The 23,193-nt window shown below is 48.9% G+C and overlaps 1 protein-coding gene across 1 annotated transcript in view; it reads right to left on the bottom strand.

Annotated features, from left to right (window-relative positions):
• The window catches only part of NRDE2 (NRDE-2, necessary for RNA interference, domain containing), an 81,996-nt gene extending 60,293 nt beyond the window's left edge, over positions 1-21,703 (bottom strand). The window contains exons 1-5 of the mRNA XM_077466771.1: positions 21,547-21,703; positions 17,069-17,177; positions 13,581-13,781; positions 11,948-12,094; positions 7,528-7,975 (exon numbers count right to left, since the gene is read on the bottom strand). Coding sequence (XP_077322897.1) covers positions 7,528-7,975; positions 11,948-12,094; positions 13,581-13,781; positions 17,069-17,177; positions 21,547-21,607 — 966 coding nt within the window. The 5' untranslated portion in view covers positions 21,608-21,703. The remainder of the gene's footprint in view (positions 1-7,527; positions 7,976-11,947; positions 12,095-13,580; positions 13,782-17,068; positions 17,178-21,546) is intronic.
• Between the last annotated feature and the right edge of the window lie 1,490 nt (positions 21,704-23,193).

The following is a 23,193-nucleotide window of genomic DNA, read 5'->3' as shown; positions in this document are numbered from 1 at the left end:
GTTGTGCCTCGCTTTCATGTAACTGTTCTGCCTTGTATTGAACGTCATTAGGTTGTTATTGTTTTGTACTATGCTGATATCTAGTGGAGTTTTGGGCCACCACAACCTTGATTAAGCTGAGTAAAGGCAACAGTCCATCAGTTTATCCTGTATGGGTGTATATGTGTGTATGCATTTAGGTCTTTATCATTTCTTATACCCTTGTGACACTAAAAAGGTAAAAAAATAACAAACATATCATACTTACCTCCACTGTGCAGCTCGTGGCCCTGATCGTCCATTTCTGGGGTCCTCCGGTGGCTCACTTGGCTCCTTCCCGCATCAGATAACCCCCCTGGGAGAATCAACTTTTCCCTCGGGGCAGGGGGGGGGGGGGGGGGTTACCGCCCCCCCCCCCCCCCCCCCCCCGAGTCCAGCATTCGGCGTCCATAGACGCCGAATGCAGGACTCGGGCCCCATCCCCTGGTGGCCTCGTCATTGGATTTGATTGACAGCAGCGGGAGCCAATGGCTGCACTGCTATCAATCTATCCAATCAACAGCGAGAACCTCCTCTGGCAAAAAGACAGCATGTCCCCCGTGGGACAAGAAGGAAACAATGTTTCTTACTTTTTGCTAGAAAAAATATCCCAAAGAAGAAAAAAAAAAATGTCTTCATAAGTTTAGGCCTACATTTTTTTTTAACCGAAAATATCGCAATACACGTATATCGATTGGTTTGCACAAAAGTTATAGCGTCTACAAAATAGGGGATAGATTCATTGCATTTTTATTTTATTTTTATTTTTTTACTAGTAATGGCGGCGATTTGTGATTTATAGCGGGACTGTGACATTACGGCGGATAGATCAGACACTTTTTTTTTTTTAGGACCATTGGCATTTATACAGCAATCAGAGCTATAAAAATGCACCGATTACTGTGTAAATGTCACTGGCAGAGAAGGGGTTAACACAATCAAGGTGTTAACTGTGTTCCCTAGGGCAGCATTTCTCAACACCAGTCCTCAAGGCGCCCCAACAGGTCATGTTTTCAGGTTTTGCATTATTTTGCACAGGTGATCAGATCAGCTTCACAACCTTCGTAATTAGCACAGGGAAAGCCTGAAAACATGACCTGTTGGGGCTCCTGGAGGACTGGTGTTCTGGTGTTGAGAGAAACACTGCCCTAGGCAGTTTTTCTAACTGTGGGGGGGACTGCCTGGGAGGAGGAGACCGATCGCTGTTCCTAAGCCTTAGGCACAACAGACACCCCTGACAGAACGGAGATCTGTCTGTTTACCGTGACAGATCTCCGTTCTGTCTCTGTAAGGAGCGATCGTGGGTGCACGGCGGTGGGCGCGCGCCCCCTATACCCCTTAAAAGCACCCACTGTACAGCTATGGCGATTTGCGCAGGGGAGCCAACCTGCCTCCATCAAACAACGGCAGCTGGTCGGCTACTGGTTAAAATATATTTATCCCCCAAAAAAATTGCATTTGAAAAACAGCTGTGCAAATACCGTGTGACAAACAATTGCAACAATCTCCATTGTGTTCCCTAGGGCCTCTGCTACAAATATATATACACACACACACACACACACACACACACACCATATCATAATATATATATATATAAAATTTTCAAACACACACACACACACACATACATACATACATACATACATACATACATACATACATACCATACATACATACATACATACACACACGTTTGGGGATTAGAAGTATCTTTCCAGCAAACAAAATAGGATTTTTTTGTACTCACTGTAAAATCCTTTTCTCTGTAGTTCACCGACTGACACAACTCCTTTCTTAGACAATGAGTTGTTACGCCACCTTCAGGAGAGGACTAGGCATAACATGTTAACATGTGATAATAAAACTAGAACTTTCTAGTTCCATCCAAGGGGCGGTCCCTTAGGTAACAACCCCTCAGCCTGCTTCAGCAGCCTCAGTACGTCAACAAGCCAGTATAACTTAAGACAAAAATAGGAGGGGAGGGTGCTGTGTCAGTCGATGTACTACAGAGAAAAAGATTTTACGGCGAGTACAAAAAATCCTATTTTCTCTTACGTTCACGACTGACACAGCTCCTTTCTTAGACCATTGGGACGTCCCCGAACAGTGCCAAAACGAGGGGAGGCAAACCAGCATAAAAACCTTCACCCACAAAGGCATGTGGGAACTAGTATAAAAACTTTACCCACAAAAAACAGTGTGTGGGAAACCAAGAACTTTTTTGCTCCTCAATCTGGGAGTCACTACCTCCAAACCGCCACAGAACTGCGGTAACAAATGCTACAGGGCATTTACTTAAAGGTACTGTGTTTTTACCAAAAAAAACAGGAAAAAATGTAAGTGCAATTGCAATTATAGGGCCGATGCACCGACATCTACCTTGTAGAATTTTGTAAAGGTGTGGACAGGCGACCAAGTCACTGCTTACACATTAGGAGCGACAGACGCTTGATGTCGGAAGGCCCAAGACATTCCGATTTCCCTGGTGGAGTGGGCCGTGACCGGAAAGGGGGGCACCTGCCCCTTCAAGGCGTAGGCCTGTACTACACTTTGTCTGATCCCCCTGCAAATGGTGGCCAACGAGACCGTCATGCCTTTTTTCGGACCAGCCACCAAAACCAACAAGGAGTCTGGCTTCCGAAAGGGAGCCGTAGCAGACAAACACACCCTCAGGGCCCAAACCACGTCCAGGGAACGGAGGGCCACCTCCTTAGGATGTGTCGGTTTAGGACACAGAGATGGTAACACAATGTATTCATTGATGTGGAATGCCGAAACCACCTTCGGCAGAAAGAAGGTTGCGAACGCAACACCACCTTATCCTTATGGATAACTAGATAGAGCGACTTGCAAGACACAATCGCCAGTTCCGAAACACTCCTGGCCGCAGTAACGACCACTAGAAAGACCACTTTCTGGAAAGAGTCAACAAGGGAATTTTCAGAATCTTCCTGGTCAATGTAACGGCAACTATGAAGACCACTGTCTGGAAAAAGAGTCAACAGAGATTTCTCTGACATCTTCAATGGTGGATTCTAAAACGCTGATAACACCAGGATCAGAGCCACGGGGGTAACGGTGGACGCACCAGAGGAACTCCATGTCGGACCCCTTGAATAAAAGTGCTCACTCGAGAGTGAGACACCAGCAGTCGCTGACAAAAAACAGCCTAGGCTAACATTTGTCCCTAAACCACTTTACGACCGCCGCATGTAATTATACGTCGGCGCAATGGCACGGACAGGCACAAGCACGTACCAGTACGTGCCTGCCTTCCAGCGGGTGGGGGGTCCGATTGGACCCCCCCCCGCTGGCTGCGGCGGTCCGTTTCGCTTCAGGAGTGATCAGGGATGAGGGGGATGGCTGTTGGTTTCTGGCCATCCCCTCTCGATCGCTCCTGGAGAATGAGAAGCTTCCCCTGCCTGTGTAGTGTAAACACAGGCAGGAGGAAGTGATGTCACTCTCCTCGAGGCAGTCTTTTTGACCGGACGGCGAGGAGAGAAGACATAGTAAGTGCACCAACACTACACTGACATGTAGGTACACATAGGCACACTTTAACCCCCAGTAACCCCCTGATCAGATAGGGTCTGCTTCGCCCCAGGCAGCGCTAGGTTAGTGCCAGTACCGCAGAACAGATGAATATCTGATCAGATCTATACTAGCGTTCCCAGCAGTTTAGGGTTCCAAAAAAACGCATTGTTAGCAGGATCAGCCCCGATACCCGATAGCACCTGCGTTTTGCCCCTCCGCCCAGCCCACCCAAGTGCAGTATCGATCGATCACCGTCACTTACAAAACACAACACACATAACTGCAGCGTTCGCAGAGTAAGGCCTGATCCCTGCGATCGCTAACAGTTTTTTTTGGTAGCGTTTTATATTTAAATCCTAAAGGCGGTGCTTGGATTTTGGGGTCCCGTACGCGGCTAGGCTCCCAAAAAGTCCCCCACATGTGGTATCCCCGTACTCAGGAGAAGCAGCAGAATGTATTTTGGGGTATAATTTCACATATGCCCATAGCACGTGTGAGCAATATATCATTTAGTGACAACTTTGTGCAAAAAAAAAAAAAAAAAAAAAAAAAAAAAAAAAAGTTTGTAATATTCCCGCAACTTGTGGCAAAATATAAAATATTCCATGGACTCAACATGCCTCTCAGTAAAGTCAGTCAGCTTGGGGTGTCTAATTTCCAAAATGGGGTAATTTGGGGGGGGTTTTTTCGTTATTTTGGCATTTTATGGCCTTCGAAACTGTGATAGGTGGTGAGGAGTGAAATCAAAAATTTGCACCCTTAGAAATCCTGAAGGCAGTGATTGGTTTTCGGGGTGCCGTACGCGGCTAGACTCCCAAAAAGTCCCACACATGTGGTATCCCCGTACTCAGGAGAAGCAGCAGAATATATTTTGGGGTGCAATTCAACATATAACTATGGTATGTGTGAGCAATATATCATTTAGTGATTACTTTTTGTAAACTTTTTTTTTTTGTCATTATTCAATCACTTGGGACAAAAAAAAAAATATTCAATGGGCTCAACATGCCTCTCAATTTCCTTGGGGTGTCTACTTTCCAAAATAGGATCATTTGGGGGGGGGGGGGGGTTGTACTGCCCTGCCATTTTAGCACCTCAAGAAATGAAAACATCAAAAAGCACCCCACCCGATATGTGGGTGGGGGCAAACCTTGACGCGGTAGCACTTTTGTTCGCAGGCTTGCGGTTCCAAGGACGCTTCTAACCGTCCGTGGGTGTCCGGTCGGGCTGGGGGTGTTTTGCCAAAGCACCAGGCAGACAAATAAGCCACTTGTGAGCAGAAAAAGAGGGCCCTTGCCTGCGGCGTGGCTCCTTAGCCTTCCTGGCCTGTGGGAGTAGGGTACTCTTACCACCCAAGGCATTTTTAATCATGTCATCCAACGAGGCTCCAAAGAGCCGCACCCCAAGGAAGGGAAGATCCGTCAGGGCTTTCTTGGATGCCTGATCAGCCGACCAGCATTTAAGCCGAATTAGGCGCCTCAGCACCACAGCTGACAGTGAAGCCTTGGATAACAGAGGGAGAGTATCCAGGGCCGCGTCACAAACGTACTTAAGGCCTTGCACTAGTTGGTCTGCTAGCTCCACGCAGACAGGGGAGGCGTTCTGTTCACCCAACTTGCGGTGCAGAAGTTTTGCCCACTCAGTCAGTGTCTGCGACACCAGTGCAGATGCCGGTACAGGTCGCACAGCTGACCCCACAACCGTAAACAAAGAACGAGCCCCCACCTTGGCCTTCCTGTCCGTGGGATCCTTGAATGCAGGAGTCCCCTCAACCGGGATCGTGGTTACTTTATTTAATCTAGATACTGGGGGGTCCACAACCGGAGGAGCCGACCATTTTTTGACAAGGCTTTCCTCAAAGGGGTAACGCAGCGCCAAATTTTTGGGGACCGAAAAGTTCCGCGGGACCCAAAAGGGACCGGTACGTCAGCAGAGGGATCCGCTGGCTCCTGAATCTTCAGGGTATCACGCACAGCTGTGATAAGTGCTCCCACTAGCGCTTTATCGCACACGGACCCAGACAGGGACTCATCCTCACTGTCCGAACGGTCCTGGTCAGCCACGTCTGATAGGTCAGAGCAGGGGTCACCAGCTGCAGCAGGGCCTGAGTCTGCCTCAGAGCTCTCCCGAGGGGACAGGAGGGGCAGGGGCCTCTTACGGACACCTTTCCTACCACGCGCCGCCCCTATTTTTGCAACAAAAGCGTCAAGGACCGCCGTCAGGGTGCCCATGTGCACAGCGCCATCCGCAGGTGACCCGGTAGCAATAGCCTGGATTTCAGGGGAAGAAACACCAATTTCTGAAGCCGTGCTGACCCTAGCCTGTCTGCCACCTGTAAGGGGACTTAGGACAGTGAAAGTTCCACCCTCCTACTGCCGCCGCGTGGGGGGGTACTTAGCAGCAGACTCACCACCCTGGGGCGTTCTGTGAAAACCACTAGCAGTGCCTGTAGTCCCTAAAGAGGTTCCCAGTTGCAGAGTAGAGAAAACTGTGTCGGCAGCAGCTGTCTATAACAGCGGTGAAACGTTCTGTAGAGCCAACCAGCGTCCTGTACACACAGTGGACACAGGACACAGCAAGTGAGAGCACATGTAATGCTGCCACAAGAGGACTGTGGCGAAAAGAGCGCTCGGGCTTCAAGAAAATGGCTGCCAATGTAACTAATAGGAGATCCTAAAGAAAATGGCTGCTGAGGCTCACAAGGGGAATACAGTCTTTACCACATCCAAGGGTGGCCGCCGGACAGCGCCATGCGGTGACAGAACAAACCTAGCACAGTGCTGCCTGCCTACAGCCAGAATAACCTCCACAGATCCCTTTGGGACCCCCCCAGCCCGGGACCAGGACCAACACCAGCCGCACAGCACCCCCACAGGTGAGAAACCCAGCGAGCGAACACACACACACACCTCAGAGGGGGGAATGAGGGGAGATAGGGATATGGGAGAGAAGATAAGGAGGTGAGGTGGCCCCCAAATCGACCCCCCAGGGAATGCCCAGCTGCTCACCCCACCGAAGCAGGGAGAGCCGTACTTACCAGTCCTGAAGACCTGGGAGACATTCCATCACAGACCTACTCCTGTGCAGTTACAGGGTAGCTGCTGGCCCTGTATACTGTGATCCAGACAGCAGTAGCCCGGTCATATGTATACCCCAGAGCATTGAAGCTCACCTACTACCTCTGGAGCTGAGGCATGTCGTGGCCTGCCGCGCCTTAGCTGCGGCCTGCACACGCTCAATGGCCGGACTGGGGATACTACAAGGATATCATTAACCAGCCTGTCACCCAGCTGGCAGTTGATGGATGATCCTGGGATCTTCTATCTTGCGCAAAAAAAAACATCAAACCTGCATCAAAAGAATGGACCACAAGGGCCCGCAGGGTTCCTAGGTCCTTCTCCTTACTAGGCAAAATAAAAACGAAGTCTGCTGGGAGCAGCAGGGAGGGTTGCTTAGCACAGGGTCCGCCCCCGGGGGCGGGACTGAAAGTTCTGTGTATTGTGTAACACTTTTGCCTAGTTTCTCCTAATGGCAGGCTAAACAACCCATTTAGTTACAGAGAGGAGCTGTGTCGGTCGGTGAATATAAGAGAAAAGTGCGCTTCTAAGACCACTGTGCAAATACAGTGTGACAAAGTATTGCAACGACCGCCATTTCATTCTCTAGGGTGTTATATAAAAATGTTTGGGGGTTATAAGAAATTTTCTAGCAAAAAAACTGTTTTTAACTTGTAAACAACAAATCTCAGAAAGAGGCTCAGTCCTTAAGTGGTTAAGCTAAAGTGTGCAAGAGGCCTTAAACTTGTAAACAAAAAGTACCAGAAAAAAACCTGGTCTTCAAGTGGTTAACTGATGGCCTTGCAATGCCTCATGGGACTTGTAGTTTCTCGACAGCAGGAAGGCCACAGGTTGAGCACCCAGACGAGATGTAGCAGCAGCCGAATTTTCACAATATGTGAGATATGAGAAATACCTGAAATGAGACGAACTCCATCCACGTCTGGATATCTCCGGGGTTCTCTCGGATCCGCCGATTATAATCCTCAACCTTCCCCAGCAGTTCAGTGTCTCTGGGAGCGGCTGGCGAAGTCTTGTCCTCCGGGCCTCCTTTGCCTTGCAGCCACATTGAGGTGGAGTCGTCATAGACACCCAGAGGATTTACCCAGCTGGTGCAGGCAGCAGAGGCGGAGGCAGTATCTGGGTCATAGTCCTTCACCGGAATGAAGCCGGCAGATGCCACGTTTGTAGTGTCCTTACTGCAAGCCACGTGCTCTGCCCGAATCCGGAGCATCTGCACTGCGCTCCTGCTGTAGTATCGCTCTGGTTTCTTGTGAGATGGCTTCTTCTCAGGGGCACCCTCCCAAACAATCTGCTGTTTTTTAGGGTCAATCCCCAAGGAGGAATGACCTTTCCTCTTGTATCTGGGAAGAGAAAGCATTATTAGAAGTTAAAAATGGATCTCTGGGCTCCCCCTTCAACCTTGCACAGTTGTACTGGCTCCTCTCCTGAATTGAAATGGCTTACTCTGATTTCACTGCACACTGTGAGCTTCTCACAATGTGCATTAGAAGCTGCAACAAGTCAGATAGAGGTCTGCCTCATTTCCTGGCTGGAGGAGGTCCAACATCACTAAGCCTGTCTGTCTTTGGCCCACTAATTTCATACACTATTTCTGTTCCTTCAATCACAGAGGCTCAGTATCACATGTGGGTGGTCTGCTTGCAAATACAGCCTGGCTAGTAATGCCCCCAACTTCTCCAGACAGCTATCCACCCATTAACACATTTTGATATTTGCATAACTCCTCCCAAGAGCCAGCCCACTGCTTGCGTCAGGACTGAGGGGGGGGGGGGGGGGGGGCTGTGATGTGTTCAGGAAGCTATGTACAGCACCCTGCTGGCCCCCTCCAACCAGCTACAAGCTGCTTACATTGCATAGAGAGCCCAGCAAGTCCAATACCGAGGGTAAAATTAGGCATGTATTAAAAAACGGAAATAAAGATTATTTTTAAAATCTTCATTAGCATATTTATGAGGATGGAGAGGCAGGAACCACAGAAGGAAAACCTTTAGCCCTTGTACACACGGTCGGAGAATCTGTCGGAATGCGTCTTATCGGACCGCGTCGTCAGATAATCAGACTGTGTGTGGTATGCATCGGACTGATTCTGTCCGAATCTCCGTCCGATCCAAATTTCCAACATGTTGGAAATATTTCCCGACCAACTGGGCCGGTCGGACCTAATCCGATCATGTGTAGAGCATTTTGATTGGACCAAGTGCCACGCATGCTCAGATCAAATTCCTACATCAAAGCTATTGGCTACTAGCCTGAATGTAGTCCCATCGTAAGGAAATTACGTCATCACGTTCTGAAAGATCGGATTTTTCGCCAACTTGGCCCGACCGTGTGTATGCAACAGTTTCGGACACAATCCGTCGGACTAAAGCCGACGGGCAAAATCCGACGGATTTGGTTGGCAAAATCTCCGACCGTGTGTACGTGGGCTTACAGGTTTAAAAATAGAAAAGAAAAAAGAAAAAAAGGAAGTGTTGTCAACAGTGGTGCGTAGGTAAACAGAAAGCGGCTGAAAGAGGATGGTGAAAATCAGCGGCACCGAAGAGGTGTAGGCAGCGGCACCGAAGAGGTGTAACAAATTATTAAAAATAAAAGTGAAAACTGTATTTTATGAAAAAATAAAAAATAAATAGGTCATTGTTTATGACACAGTGAATTAAAGTAAACATCCTCAAGTTAGGGACTGGATGTACCTCAATGCACAGCATTATAAAACACACTATTAGCATAGATTTAAAATAAAGGGTTTTTTTTTTTTTTTTGTGTTTTTTTAAGCTGAAGTTTAATCTGCTTATATTTTTTCGTTCCCTGGTTCCTTCATATTGTCTTCATCAACATGCTAATGGTATTTTTAAATAAAATGAAGACGGTTTTCAATTCATACCTTAAATTTAGACCCTGTGATATCACCACTGGGTGTCTCTGCGTCTCTATGCAATGCAGGTAGATCACAGCTGGTGGGAGGGGCCAGCAGGATGCTGTTCACAGCCGCGTATGTTTTTTTTATTTTTAATCGGTCAACGTGGCACCTGAAAAGTATTGATTACACAGCAAATAATATTATCTCTGTATTCTGACCACTTCAATACCAGGCACTTTCACCCTCCTTCCTTCCCAGGCCAATTTTTTAGCTTTCAGCGCTTTGAATGACAATTGCGAGGTCATGCAACACTGTACCCATATGAAATTGTTATTTTTTTAGACCAATAAAAGCTTTCTTTTGGTGGCATTTAATCACTATTGGGTTTTTATTTACTGCTAAACAAACCAAAAAAGAATGACTTTTTTTTTATTTTTTTTTTTTTTTTTTAAACAAGTAAATTTTTCTTCTAGACTGATGAGGCTACACTGACACTGGTGAGGCCGCGTCCGACAGGCACTGGTGAGGCCGCGTCCGACAGGCACTGGTGAGGCCGCGTCCGACAGGCACTGGTGACTGGCACTAGTGAGGCCGCACTGATAATCAGTGTAAATGTGCCCCTTGCTAGCCTTGCCGCTAATCAGCTCTACTTTCCTCACACAGTGACAGTGCGAGGAAAGGAATCGATTTACATGTGATTGGATCAAATGGTAAAAAGCAGCTGTGGATGGCCCTTTACCTCGATCTGTAAACAGCTGGGTCCAAAGGACACAGCGATCATAGAGCCCGATGTGTGCCCCAGGGGCACGTTCTGGAAGGATGTCCCTTTATGTGATAGGCTGGGCCCTCTTTATGGTGACTAGACCGTCAATGTCTCCCCTGCCTCCCAGTTCAGCTAATCAAGCAAACATCATGCTCGATTAGCTGCTTCCCCAGCCACAGTAGCCAGAAAATTAATAAACAGACAAAACTCTCAATCTCCTCCCACGCAGCACCCTGAAGTGAGTTACCGCTGCCCTGCATTCTCTGAAGAAAAAACAAGAGGGGCCTGGAAACCACCCGTGGGTGGCAATGTGGTGGGATGGGTGCCCCATTCTCAGTACCCTAAAAGCAGATCACTAGCTGGCTGCTGCTAGTCTGGTGCCCGCAGTGCCTTCTCCCTGACACTCCAGCAGTCTAAGGTCCTGGGGTCATGTTATGGTGATCTAGAACGACACGACCGGTACCGATGTCTTGGTGCCTTTAAATGAATGGCAAGCTACCAAGTAGAGGAAGCTGGACGGCGATAATGAAATCTCTCATCCGAGGAGGTCTGTGTGTTCATTAGAGGCTGAGATGATTAAAAGCCCAGCTGCTGGCATCCACATGCCTTATTAAATGGAAAGTTCATCACTTCACAGCGATATGGAGAGGAGGAGATCACACAATTACTGAGCAGACTGATCGCTGTCTGTAGAGGGGATTAGCCAAAAGTAAACTTCCATTCCCAGCTGATCTGTAACTCTGAGCATCAGATCTACCCAGACAACATGCAAGAAATCAAAGATCAGGGGGGGGCTTGATAACTATTAAACCCCCAATAAAAAAAAAAATAAAAAAAAAAAAAGAGCATCACGAACGCACAGTGTGTCACAGTAGTGTCCTCTGCCCCCTTTCACATCACACCCCCCAGTAATGTATTCTGTGCCTGACAGTGGTGTCCTCTGCCCCCCACATAGTGTGCTTGCCGCTCCCTCCCCACCCACAGTAGTCTCCTCTGCTCCCCACATAGTAGTGTCCTTCACGCCCCATTTACATCAACCCCCCCCCCCATGTACTCTGTTCCTACAATGGTGTCCTCTGGCCCCCCCCCCTCCTCAACAGCAGTGTGTAGGTAGCACTCTTGGAAGGCGGGAATGGGACCTTAACTTTGCACGTTAACATGCTGATGGGACACCCCCTCCAGCTGCTTGTAAAAGCAATCCAAAGGCTAGTTAGGATTGCTTTTACAAGACAGCCAACACCATCCCAGTATACCCACTCATAGTCCAGCGATGTACCGGTTTGTCACTGGTCCGGAAGTGGGTAAGGGAGTACAAAGGGGCGGATACCAGGTCAGATTTAATGATGCATTCAATAAAAAGCATTAACGTGTCTTTTATATCTGCCCGAAGTTCATACTAGATTTACACAGTGATAATTATTAACAGTGAAAATACTTTTAGAAGAAGCCGAATTTCAGCAATGAAAACCCTTTGTACCAGAATAAAACAATTCCACACCAAACTGCCAGAGAGTGACAAGTGATAGATGGAAGGCAGCAGGTTGTTCCATTTTATATCACCGCTTACCATGATCATTGTAAAAAAGGAAGAACAATCAAGGAAGGGTAACGTGTCTCTCCCCCCCCCCCCCCCCGCGTTATCTGGTATGCTAAACTGGTTTCGGGCTTCAGTGGCGCTGCATGCCGTCTCACCTCGCTATGTCTCCTCGGTACAGCGATTTGTACTCCCAGTTTGCTGGGTCAGCTTTCTTATCCAACCTGAATGTATCCGCCGTCACAGATGGAGCTTCCTCCAGCCAGATGGAGCCGACTCCAGAGGCAGACATCTCTGAGGCCTCCCTGCAAGAAGCAACAGTTACCAATCTGATCTGTACTCTGAACAAAAAATTCAGTTCTGAAAGGGTTAGTCCACCCCCCCCCCCCCCCAAAAAAAAAAAAAAAAAAAAAAAGTTAAAGCTGCACAACTGATCTCACAATCTACATGCATTAACTAATTTATTTTACAATGAAGCCTGCAGACCATTGCACTTGATAAGGCTGCTTTCACACTGGGGCGGTATTCAGGCGTTACAGCGCTAAAAATAGCGCCTGTGTAACGCCTGAAAAAAACCGACCCTTTAACTCCAGTGTGAAAGCCGGAGGCTTTCACACTGGAGCGATGCGCTGGCAGGACGGTGAAAAAAGTCCTGCTAGCCGTATCTTTGTAGCGGTGAAGGAGCGGTGTATTCACCGCTCCTATACCGCTCCTACCCATTGAAATCAATGGGACACCGCGGCAATACCGCCGGCAAAGCGCCGCTGCAGCGGCGCTTTGCGGGCGGGTTTAACCCCTTTTCGGCCGCTAGCGGGGGTTAAAACCACCCCGCTAGCGCCCGCACACCGCCGCTAAAACGACGGTAAAGCGCCGCTAAAAATAGCAGCGCTTTACCGCCGACGCTGCTCCCGCCCCAGTGTGAAAGCAGCCTAAGGGAGTACTGTATGCTATGCACAGGCTCCTTCAATGTCTTCCCCTAAGTCAGTAGGGAGCCAGGCCAGAACAAGGGGTGGGCAGGAGGGCTGGTTGCCCTGAGCATTGATATTATGTGAGGTGGGGGGGGGGGCGCACTGCAAGGAGATTGGTGGAGGGGACAAGGGGTAAGAATTGTTCCTTGAGGGGAAATTTGGAGGGGGGGGGGTGTGCAACGAGTGGTGCTTTAGGGAGATTTGTTTTGGGGGGGTGTAAGAGGATTTGTGCTAGGAGGGGGGACTTGGGGTGTGCGATACGAGTGTTGATGTAGGGGGATTTGTGTTAGGAGAGGGAATTGTTGTAGAGGAAGTGATATGGTAGAGGGGGAGGGGAATTTTGCTAGGAGGGAAAAAAAATTGTGAGGGGGGAACCTGGGGAGAGGGTGTATACTCTGAGGTGAAATTTGAGGGGCAGAGGATTTGTGCTAGGAGGGGTGGGCATAGATTTGAGCTGGGAGGGGGGAATTTCAGCTTCAACTTTATTGCTATTACAAGTAGGCTTACAACCCCCATGCAATAAGAAAGCTATAATGTATTAGCAACATTATTATAACACTCAAGCAAGGAGCATGAATGTTGCTGCCTGGAGGTAAGAGCACACAGCTATTCTGAGAGTCTGCAGGAGCCCATCTGTGATCTGCTAACCATGGGTGCAAAGCTCTGCAGGCTCCTAAGAAAAAAAAAATTATAACAATAATAAATGCAATTTTATTTACCTGCAAAACAAATATGCATTTTTTTTAATGTTTTAAAAAGGTGAACTTATCCTTTAAACTGAGGGGTCATGTAGGCTTTACTAGTCTCTATAAACCTCTATCACCTGGCGCCTCTGGCTGATGTCTCCAAATCATGCTTCTTTATTTCAGAGGTGGAATCCGATTCATCACCATCGCCATTCCTCTTTCTCTTTTTAAGCTCTTTGTGTTTCTTCTTTTTCTTCTTTTTTTTTTTCTTCTTTTTCCTTGCAGCCTCTGATCCATTCTCACTGTCAGAGGACTGGCATGCCGGGGAGGGACTGCTCCTATGAGAGAGGATAGACGCTGCTTAATAAGGAAAGATCAGCAATGTAATATTAATACAATACTTATTTTTATGAGCTTGCTCGAAAAAATCTTCTTTCATGTTGTGAGTGCTGCCTGTCTGCTGGCCGTCTCTTTCCACTACTTCCGAGTAGCCATTTTGAATGCTCACATTTGTATTTTTAATGTGAGTGCGCACTTGGAAGTATTTTTACTATTGCAATCAAAATGACTGCACTATGGCTCTCTATTCTATTGTTTATTCATGATGGCCAAAGGGCATTTGAAGGACTAAAGGGTGCAAAGATCAGACACTTGGAATGAGAGGGAGGTGAGGCCTACATCAGTCAAGATGTAATATCCCCCCCCCCCCCCCCCATTGCGTTTAGCTGGTTAATGGGAGGAGGGAGGGAGGAAGTGGGGTGTCACTTACCACTGTGTATACGCCCACATGTGTGACCCTATAGCAATGATGGTGAACCTTGGCACCCCAGGTGATTTGGAACTACATTTCCCATGATGCTCCACTATACTGCAGAGTGCATAAGCATCATGGGAAATGTAGTTCCAAAACATCTGGGGTGCCAAGGTTCGCCATCACTGCTCTATAGTCATATGGGCTGCTCAGATGTAATAGAGAGGAAATGCTCAGGGTAAAAAAAAAAAAATACAAAGAAAACTGAGCATGTGCACAAGCTGCTAACACTGCTCTGAAAAATCCCCAACTGCATTTGGGACATGGACAGAAGGGGGAGATAAAGAGCAGCAGGATCAACCAGGTTTTTTGCAGAACACAGAAAACAAATCTCATAGTGATTGAGTATAAACAGCATGAAATACATCATTTAGTGATCGTTTTTTATGATGTGGGTTTAGTGACACTTTAATCCCTTCCCGTCTAAGGGTAAAACAAATCTTAATGCTTAAGTACAAATTTGCAACTTTGACATGTGTTAGTAAAACACACAAAGTGTAGCTGCTGACTTTTAATAAAACACACACTCACATGTTCCAGGATCCAGCGATGCAGTCGCCTGAACCTCAGGCTCTCTCCCTCTCTTCTGCCCGGCACCAGCACTGGCTGTGACAACTTCCGGCTTCACAGCAGCATGTGCGCTATGCATGCGCGAGTTGCACTGTGCCAATGGTCGGGCAATCTTCTGGAACCTGTGACCCGTCCCAGCAGTTTGCAGGGAGGGGGATAGGGAAATTTCTGCCTGAGACGCCTAGGCGGTCTGACCGGAAGTGGGAGCGGGTACCTGCTAGAGCTGCATGATTAATCGTTAAATCGTGATCTCAGTTCAACCCCTCTGACGATCTCTATTGCACAGTTTGCCGATTCTTTCATACAACTATATAAGTGGAGAGACTTATCTGCTCACTCAGCTGTCAAAAAAAAAAAAAAAAAAAAACACATCCGGGCAGTCTGCCAAGTTTTATCAAATGAAACATTGTAACTTGGAGCAGGTTCACACTGAGGCAGCATTACTTGCAGCGCAACTGCCTCAGGCGACCTGCACACGACAGCAGCGGTTACTTACAAAACGCCTTCTATATAGAAGTCAATGCAAGTCGCCTCAAGCCGCCCCCAAAGTAGTACAGGAACCTTTTTCTAAGTCGGAGCGACTTGAGTTGCGGAAAGAAAAAAATCCAGGCAGTCTGCCAAGTTTTTAAACATGTAAATGCAGGAAGTTTAACCACTTAAAGTCAATCTTTTTCTGACACTTGTTTCTTAAGTTAAAAATCTATATTTTTTGCTAGAAAATGACTTGGAACCGCCAAACATTATATATATTTTAGCAGAGACCCTAGGGAGTAAAATGTCAATTGCTGCAATATTTTATGTCACACTGTATTTGCCCAGTGGTCTTTCAAACGCAATTTTTTGGGGAAAAATACACTTCAAAATGAATAATAAAAAATAAAAAAATGAAACAGTAAAGTTAGTCCAATTTTTTTGTTTTAATGTGAAAGATGATGTTACGCTGAGAAAATCACGATCTATCTTCTAAGCAAAAAATCGTGATTCTCATTTTAGCCAGAATCCTGCAGCTCTAGTACGTGTCAAAACTAGTTAAACCACCCACCCCCCCCCCCCCCCCCCCCCCCAAAAAAAAAAAAAAATGCCGCAAGTGGCATAGGAGGGGGGGGGGGGGGGAGACACTTAAAGCGGTAGTAAACCCGCAATTTTTTTTTTTTTTTTTTTTAAACCTGCAAAGCAAAATGCATAATGAGCTAGTATGCACCGCATACTAGCTCATTATGAAATACTTACCTTAGAACGAGGCCCCGACATCTGGCCCGATCCACGCCGAGGGAGCCAACATGCTCCCTCGGCGTCTCTTCCGGGTATCGCGGCTCCGGCGCTGTGAGTGGCCGGAGCCGCGATATCGTCACTCCCGCGCATGCGCGCGGGAGATTTCAGTCCGGCCGCACGAGCGCTGCCGGATTTTCACGGAGAGAACCCCCTTGTGCGCATGCGCCGCTGCAGTCAGCGGCGCATACCGAGGGGAATATCTCCTAAACCGTACAGGTTTAGGAGATATTATTTTTACCTACAGGTAAGCCTTATTATAGGCTTTCCTGTAGGTAAAAGTTAAAAAATTTACCATACTACCACTTTAAAGCAGAACTTCCCCTTTAGGGTAGCGCGCCGCTTTAAGGGGTTAATCCTCTGCATTGCGTAAAAAGGCTGTTGGATCCTGTCTGCTCTGATCCTCCCCTCCCTGCAGGGTCTCTCTTGGCAAGGCCAGATAAGACACCGTGAGGGTAGTATTGCTGCACATGCTCAGTTTGGTCTCTATTGCTGGAGAGAACATTTCCTGTTTGATCGAAAGTAGTCAGGTCACAGCCAACCAGCGCTGGCCAGACAAGGGGTCGGGGGTCAGTCAGTATCAGAAGATACGTCAGAGGAGAGTGAAATCAGGAACATTTAATGCTCAACCAGGAACTTCTTTATATCAGGAGACGACTGTATACCATTTGTCAGAAAAGGTATATAGCGATTTTATTTTAATGGAAAAAAAAATAAAAACACATTTATAGGTTGTGTGTCCTGCGGTGGTGAGGATGCATTATTGTTACACTCATGGGTTTAGTAACACTTTAAAAGGGGAAACACAGCACTTTATTGTATTTGTCCAAAAAAAGATATGTTGTATTTTTTGTTTGAAAATGTCATTAGCATGTTCTGATGAAGGGGGGGGGGAACTAGAGAACACAATAGCTGTTCATCAATCTCTTGCATGAGAACTTCGGTTCTTCAAAGATTGCAGATAGCCGACAATACCTGGAAACTGGAGGATCTGGGCAAGGGGGCGGCTCAGCCTGCAGTGACCGCTGATGCAGAGACAGTGCGTCCTTCGAGCAAAAGCTCTCATTTCTCAGCCAGTCGAGCTCTGCAGAGAAAAAGACAGGATCAATATCTGTGACATCACTGCAGCTTTATCACATCAGGACAAAAACTTGTGTGTCATTAAACCTCTCACCATCACCGGCTGCAGAACGCCATTCACACAACCCTCAGCTGACATTCTGGGTGCAAGACAGCGAGGTGTGCATCAAACTCCAGGACAAGTTTTGTATAGAGAGAGGAAGAGTTCTAACCCTTCTCGAGTTTTTAAATTTTCTGTATATCCCCATTTGTTACATTTTTTTGTGTTTTACATAAATAAACTAGAGAGACAGTTGGGCCCCATTCATAATGGCACTGTGGCCCATAGACCATCATAGGCAGCTTGAGCCCCCAGGTGCTGGAAGCAGGATGGAAAATTTTTTCACAAACAAATTTCCAACGACAACATTTTGAAGAATTTGTCCAGTCCCTAAAAATCTACTAGTGTAAGGTCAGCTTAAAGTGAGGGTCCGTTCACACAGGGGCAACACAACTTTTAACACGACTTTTGGAGGCAACTTGGACACGACCTGAACACGACTTTGGCCGACTTACAACACGACTTTAAGTCGACCCAGGCCAGGCGACTTTTGCCGCGGCCAATCAGAGAATGAGCTCTCAAGGGGGAACTCCATGCCAAATTTATGAAAAAAAATTTGGCATGGGTTCCCCCTCCCAGAGCATACCAGGCCCTTAGGTCTGGTATGGATTTGAAGGGGAACCCCCCTACGCCGAAAAAACGGCGTGGGGTCCCCCCCAGATCCATACCAGACCCTTATCTGAGCACGCTACCCGGCCGGCCAGGAAAGGGGGTGGGGACGACCGACTTCGGGGGTCTTGCCCCCCTCTTCGGTTCTTCTTGCCGGGCCACTGCGCCTTCTTTTACAAGCGGTGGCCTGGTCTTCTGTCGCCGTCGCCGACGCTGTCTTCTGTTCCTCTCTTCTGGAGATGTTACCTCGTCGCTGTCTCTGCTCACAATGACAGGGACGCAGCATACGGCGACTTATATAGGGACATCCCGGATGATGTCCCCGCCCATTATGATGTCCCAGTCCCAGTGGCTCCTCCGCTAGCAAAAGAGCTAGCAGAAGATAGCGGAAGAGTCCGGCGAGAAGACCCCCGAACATTTTTTTTCATAGGTGAATGGGTAGGGGTACGTTGTACCCCATACTCATTCACATAGGGTGGGGGGGGGCAGGGATCTGGGGGCCCCCTTATTAAAGGGGACTCCCGGATTCCGATAAGCCCCCCGCCCGCAGACACGGACAACCAATGGCCAGGGTTGTCGGGAAGAGGCCCTTGTCCTCATCAACATGGGGACAAGGTGATTTGGGGTGGGGGGGCCGCGCGGGCCCCCCCTTCCCCAAGGCACCCCCCATGTTGAGGGTGCGCGGCCTGGTATGGCTCAGGAGGGGTGGGGCACTCGCTCATCCCCACCCCCTTTCCTGGCTGGCCGGGTAGCGTGCTCAGATAAGGGTCTGGTATGGATCTGGGGGGGACCACGCTGTTTTTTCAGCGTAGGGCAGTTCCCCTTCAAATCCATACCAGACCCAAGGGCCTGGTATGCTCTCGGAGGGGGAACCCACGGCAAATTTCTTTAATAAATTTGGCGTGGAGTTCCCTCTTGAGAGCTGATAATTCTGTCAGAGTCACCTCCGTATAGACGGAGATCCGACTTGGAGGGGACCTCCATTGAAATCAATGTATACCGGTCGCCTACAAGTCGGATTGAAGTAGTACAGGAACCTTTTCTGAAGTCGGAGCGACTTCAGTAGTGTGTATTAAGACAGCTCTCATTCACTTACATTGATTTTTACATTTTGTCCGACCTGAGGCGACTAGGGGCGACCTGAAGTCGGATCTGAGTTGCCCCTGTGTGAACGGACCCTTACTGTAAAGGAAATATTTCTATTTTTTTTTAAACAACAAATATATCTATATACTTACTCTGTGCAATAGAATTGAAAATCCTCCTCCTCTCAGATCCCCTGCTGGCGCTCCTGTCTCCTCTTCTCTGTTCAGTGCCCCCACGGGAAGCGGCTTCCCATGGTGGGGGGGGGGGGGGGGGGTACTTGTGCGTACCCACTCCGGAGCCCTGCTGTTACACCCATTGACACAGACAGCGAGACTCAGCCCCGCCCCTGCGTCCATTGACACAGACAGCAGGACTCAGCCCCACCCCTGCATCCATTGACACAGACAGCGGGACTCAGCCCCACCCCTGCATCCATTGACACAGACAGCGGGACTCAGCCCCACCCCTGCATCCATTGACACAGACAGCGGGACTCAGCCCCACCCCTGCGTCCATTGACAGACAGCGGGACTCAGCCCCATCCCCCCACGTCACTGGAGTTTATTGACAGGAGGGAGCAGGAGCCATGCTGCTATCAATCTGCCCAGTAAGGAGAAAGGCAGTCTCTGCACGTCATTGGATCAGATCTGGCTCAGGTAAGAAAAAGGGGGGGCTAGGTGGATCCTGCAGCAGAGAAGGTGCAGTGCAACGTAGTGTACCCGCAGTTTTCTTGCAGATTAACTGTACTTTCCCATGGGGTGTAATTATGTACCACAGTTTTGCTGTGTTTTCTGAAAGCGCACATAAAGTCCCACATGCAGTACATGAATAGAAGTCCATGGGACAGCACAACTAACACGCACCAAAACCGCAGGTAAACTGCACTGCGGCCACAGTACAGCGGATCAGTTTAAGTCACCCTAAGACAGGGGGAAAGTGTGAGAAGATGGGAGTGTAGGCAACTTCAGCAATTCAGCTGTAATGAAACTACAAATCCCATCATGCCTCTGTCTCTGGGGGCTTGAGATTGTCAGAGCCTTGTAATGCCGGAGACTTGTAGTTCCACAACAGTTGGCGTACTTATGGTTGCACACCCTTAGGTAGGGCAAGAAATATGTTGGGCAGAGGTAGATGCCACTCACACATGGTAGTCTTGTCCATGATGTCATAAACAGCCCAAATGTGTGCGCTTGAGGAGCGAGCATGGGGCTATAGAGTAGGGGCACTCCATTCCCCCCTCCCTCCACCATGTGAAGCACATGCTAGTAAGGGGGAAGAGATTCTGGTAGGGGGTGTGCTGTGGGCTTTGGCAGGCAGAACAGGGCTATGGAGGGGTTTCCAGCAGAGGGCACAGTACAGCTCAGACAGGGATCAAGGAGCTACAGGGAGTGGGGAGCACTGAGCTACAGAGGGGTTCTGGCAGGCAGCATGGAGAGCTTCAGTAGATAACACAAGGCTAGGAGTGGGGGGTGCTTCAGTGGAGAATGCAGGGCTAGAGGAATTTCCAGCATAGGGGCTCCAGAAGAAGGCATGGTTCATCTCATGTAAGGAGCACAGTGTTATGGGAAGGAAGGGCTCTGACATTGGGAACAGGACTTTGGTGGGGGGTTTTGTACTCTGTCAGAAAGCATAGGGCTATTAGTGGGGGGTTCAGCAGGGAACACAGAGCTACATAGGGGGTTCCAGAAGAAGGCACACTTCATTTCATGCAGGGAGCTATGGGAAAAAGGGGCTGTGGCGTAGGGCTATGGAGGAGGAGGGTGGGTTCTCTGTCGGGGGGCCATGTTGCTACTGGAAGGGGGAGAGGTTCCAGAAGAGGGCTCCTGAAGAAGACAGGGTACAGCTTAGACAGGGAACAAGGGGCTATGTGGGGATCCGGGAGGAGTAAAGAGCTGCAGAGGGGAACAAGCTTTGGCAAGCAGCATGGGGCCCTTAGCAGGTTGCACAAGACCCGGAGGGGGGGGGGTTCAATGAAGAGCACAGGGCTATGGAGGGGTTTCCATCAGAGGACATTGGGGCATGAGAATAGGGCACAGTATAGCTCAGACAAGGAGCATGGTGCTATGGGAATTAGGGGCTCCGAGGTGAGTGCTGTCAGGGAGCATAGGGGGGAGGGGGACATGGGGGTTGAAGAATAAGGCACAGTTCATCTCATGGGGAGGAGAGATGGCAATGGGACTATGGCTTAGAGCTATGGAGGTGGGGTGGGTGCTCTGTCAGGGATCGCAGTGCTGTGGGGGGGGGGGGTGCTACAGGGGTCTCCGACCTTGTCTACTGAGGGGCTCTGGTGGGAGTTATGGGAATATGGATGGGTGGGGGAGTCTGGCAGGGAGCACAGGGATATAGGGTGGTCTGTGGGGGGGGGGCACAGGGTTCTAGGAGCCTCCTGCAGGGGGCGTAGTGCTGTGGGGGTCTCTGATACATGGCTGGCAGGGGGCACAGAGATCTAGGAGCCTCCTGCAGGGAGCAGAGAGGTATATACAGAACTGTGGGGGTGACAGGTGACATGCAGTGTTTGTGGCCATAGAAGGGCTGTATATAGGGAGTTGGATGCACACTCCCCCTCCCCCTCAGTTACCTCTCACATCAGAAGCCGGGCCGACACCAGCAGGCTCCGCAAAAGCTGGAAATAGAGCCATGGAGGCCCAGATGTCAACACACGGCGGCGCACACGATCTACGTCACTCAGCCTGGCCTCGAACTACACCTCCCAGCATGCGCAGCGGCGTTAGCGAAGCTCGGCCATTCAGCCAATGAGCAGTGTGTTCTGTCAGCCACCGTCCCCTCCTCCCCAGCTCTGTAGCTTCCGATTGGCTTCCTTCGGTAGCTGTGATAGAAGCTGAGTAGAGATGGTGACAGGTCCATATCTGATCTCCTCCGGCACACAGGAACTCTATGGTTACAGTGTCATGATTTAGTATTTCATACATTATTCAATTATAAACATAATTGTTTGGAAAAGCACCCCCATACATGGGGGGGGGGGCAGTGGTGGCGGGTGCTCAGAATTTTTGAGGGAGTGGGCAAACAAACTGAAAAATTGTGCCCATCAATTGAAGCTTAACTGTGCCCATCAAACGCAGTCACTGTGCCCGTTAATTGCAGCCCCTGTACCATCAAACGCAGCCATTGTGCCATCAAATGCCACCACTGTGCCAATAAATTGTACCCACTATGCCCATCAAACGCAGTTACTGTGCCATCAAATGCCACAACTGTGCCCATCAATTGCAGCCTCACTGTGCCCATCAAACGCAGCTATTGTGCCATCAAGCGCAGCCACTGTGCCCACCAAATGCCGCCACTGTGCCCATCAATTGCAGCCACTGTGCCCACCAATTGCAGCCTCACTGTGCCCATCAAACGCAGCTATTGTGCCATCAAACACAGCCACTGTGCCCACCAAATGCCACCACTGTGCCCATCAATTGCAGCCACTTAGCCCATCAAACACAGCTATTGTGCCATCAAACGCAGAGCCACTGTGCACATAAGGTTGCCACCTTTTGTTCAAGTCAAACACGAACACTTTAGCGGAGCACACCAATTTTTTTTTTATAGTAAAAACTATACATATATTTTGCTATTAAATAACATTTCTAATCATATGAAGTTAATAACAAGAGTCCCCCTTTACATCAGAGCCCACAGAGTTCCCCTTTTTACATCTGAACTCGCTGAGTTCCCTTTTACTGTAAGGGGGGACTCTACAGTCTCTGATGTAAGGGAGAACTCTGGGGACTCTAACATAAGGGATGCTCTGGGAACCCTGATGTAAGGGGGAACACTGAGAACTCTGATGTATGGCGAGGACTCTAATGTAAGGGGGAACACTGTGGCCTCTGGTTTAAAGGGGGAATCTGATGTAAGGGGTGCTCTGAGAACCCTGATTTACCTTAGTGTACTCACTCAGAGGCAGGAGAGAGAAGGGGGGAGACTTCAGTCACAGACAGGGATCAATGGTGAGCTCACTCACCCCTTGGCAGTCAGCATCTCTCATCCAGATGTATCTGAGGCTGCTGAATTCTAATTTTTCCAACCCCAACTTTCCTTTTCTGAGGCACAGCGCCGGGGATTGGAGTGTGGGCAGACCCAGAGGGGTAGGGGTGGGTGGAAGAGGTGCTGATCGAGCCCTCTCTCCTCTCCCATCTGTGTGTGTATTTCGGGGGGATGGGGTTAGTGGTGGCTTTGAGCAGTGTGGAAGAGTGTAACAGACACTTTCAGC

The sequence above is a fragment of the Lithobates pipiens genome, unplaced genomic scaffold (assembly GCF_037356315.1).
Source record: "Lithobates pipiens isolate NorthernLeopardFrog02 unplaced genomic scaffold, aLitPip1_a1.2 Scaffold_37, whole genome shotgun sequence".
Taxonomy (NCBI): domain Eukaryota; kingdom Metazoa; phylum Chordata; class Amphibia; order Anura; family Ranidae; genus Lithobates; species Lithobates pipiens.
This window is presented reverse-complemented; position numbering and strand designations above follow the sequence as displayed.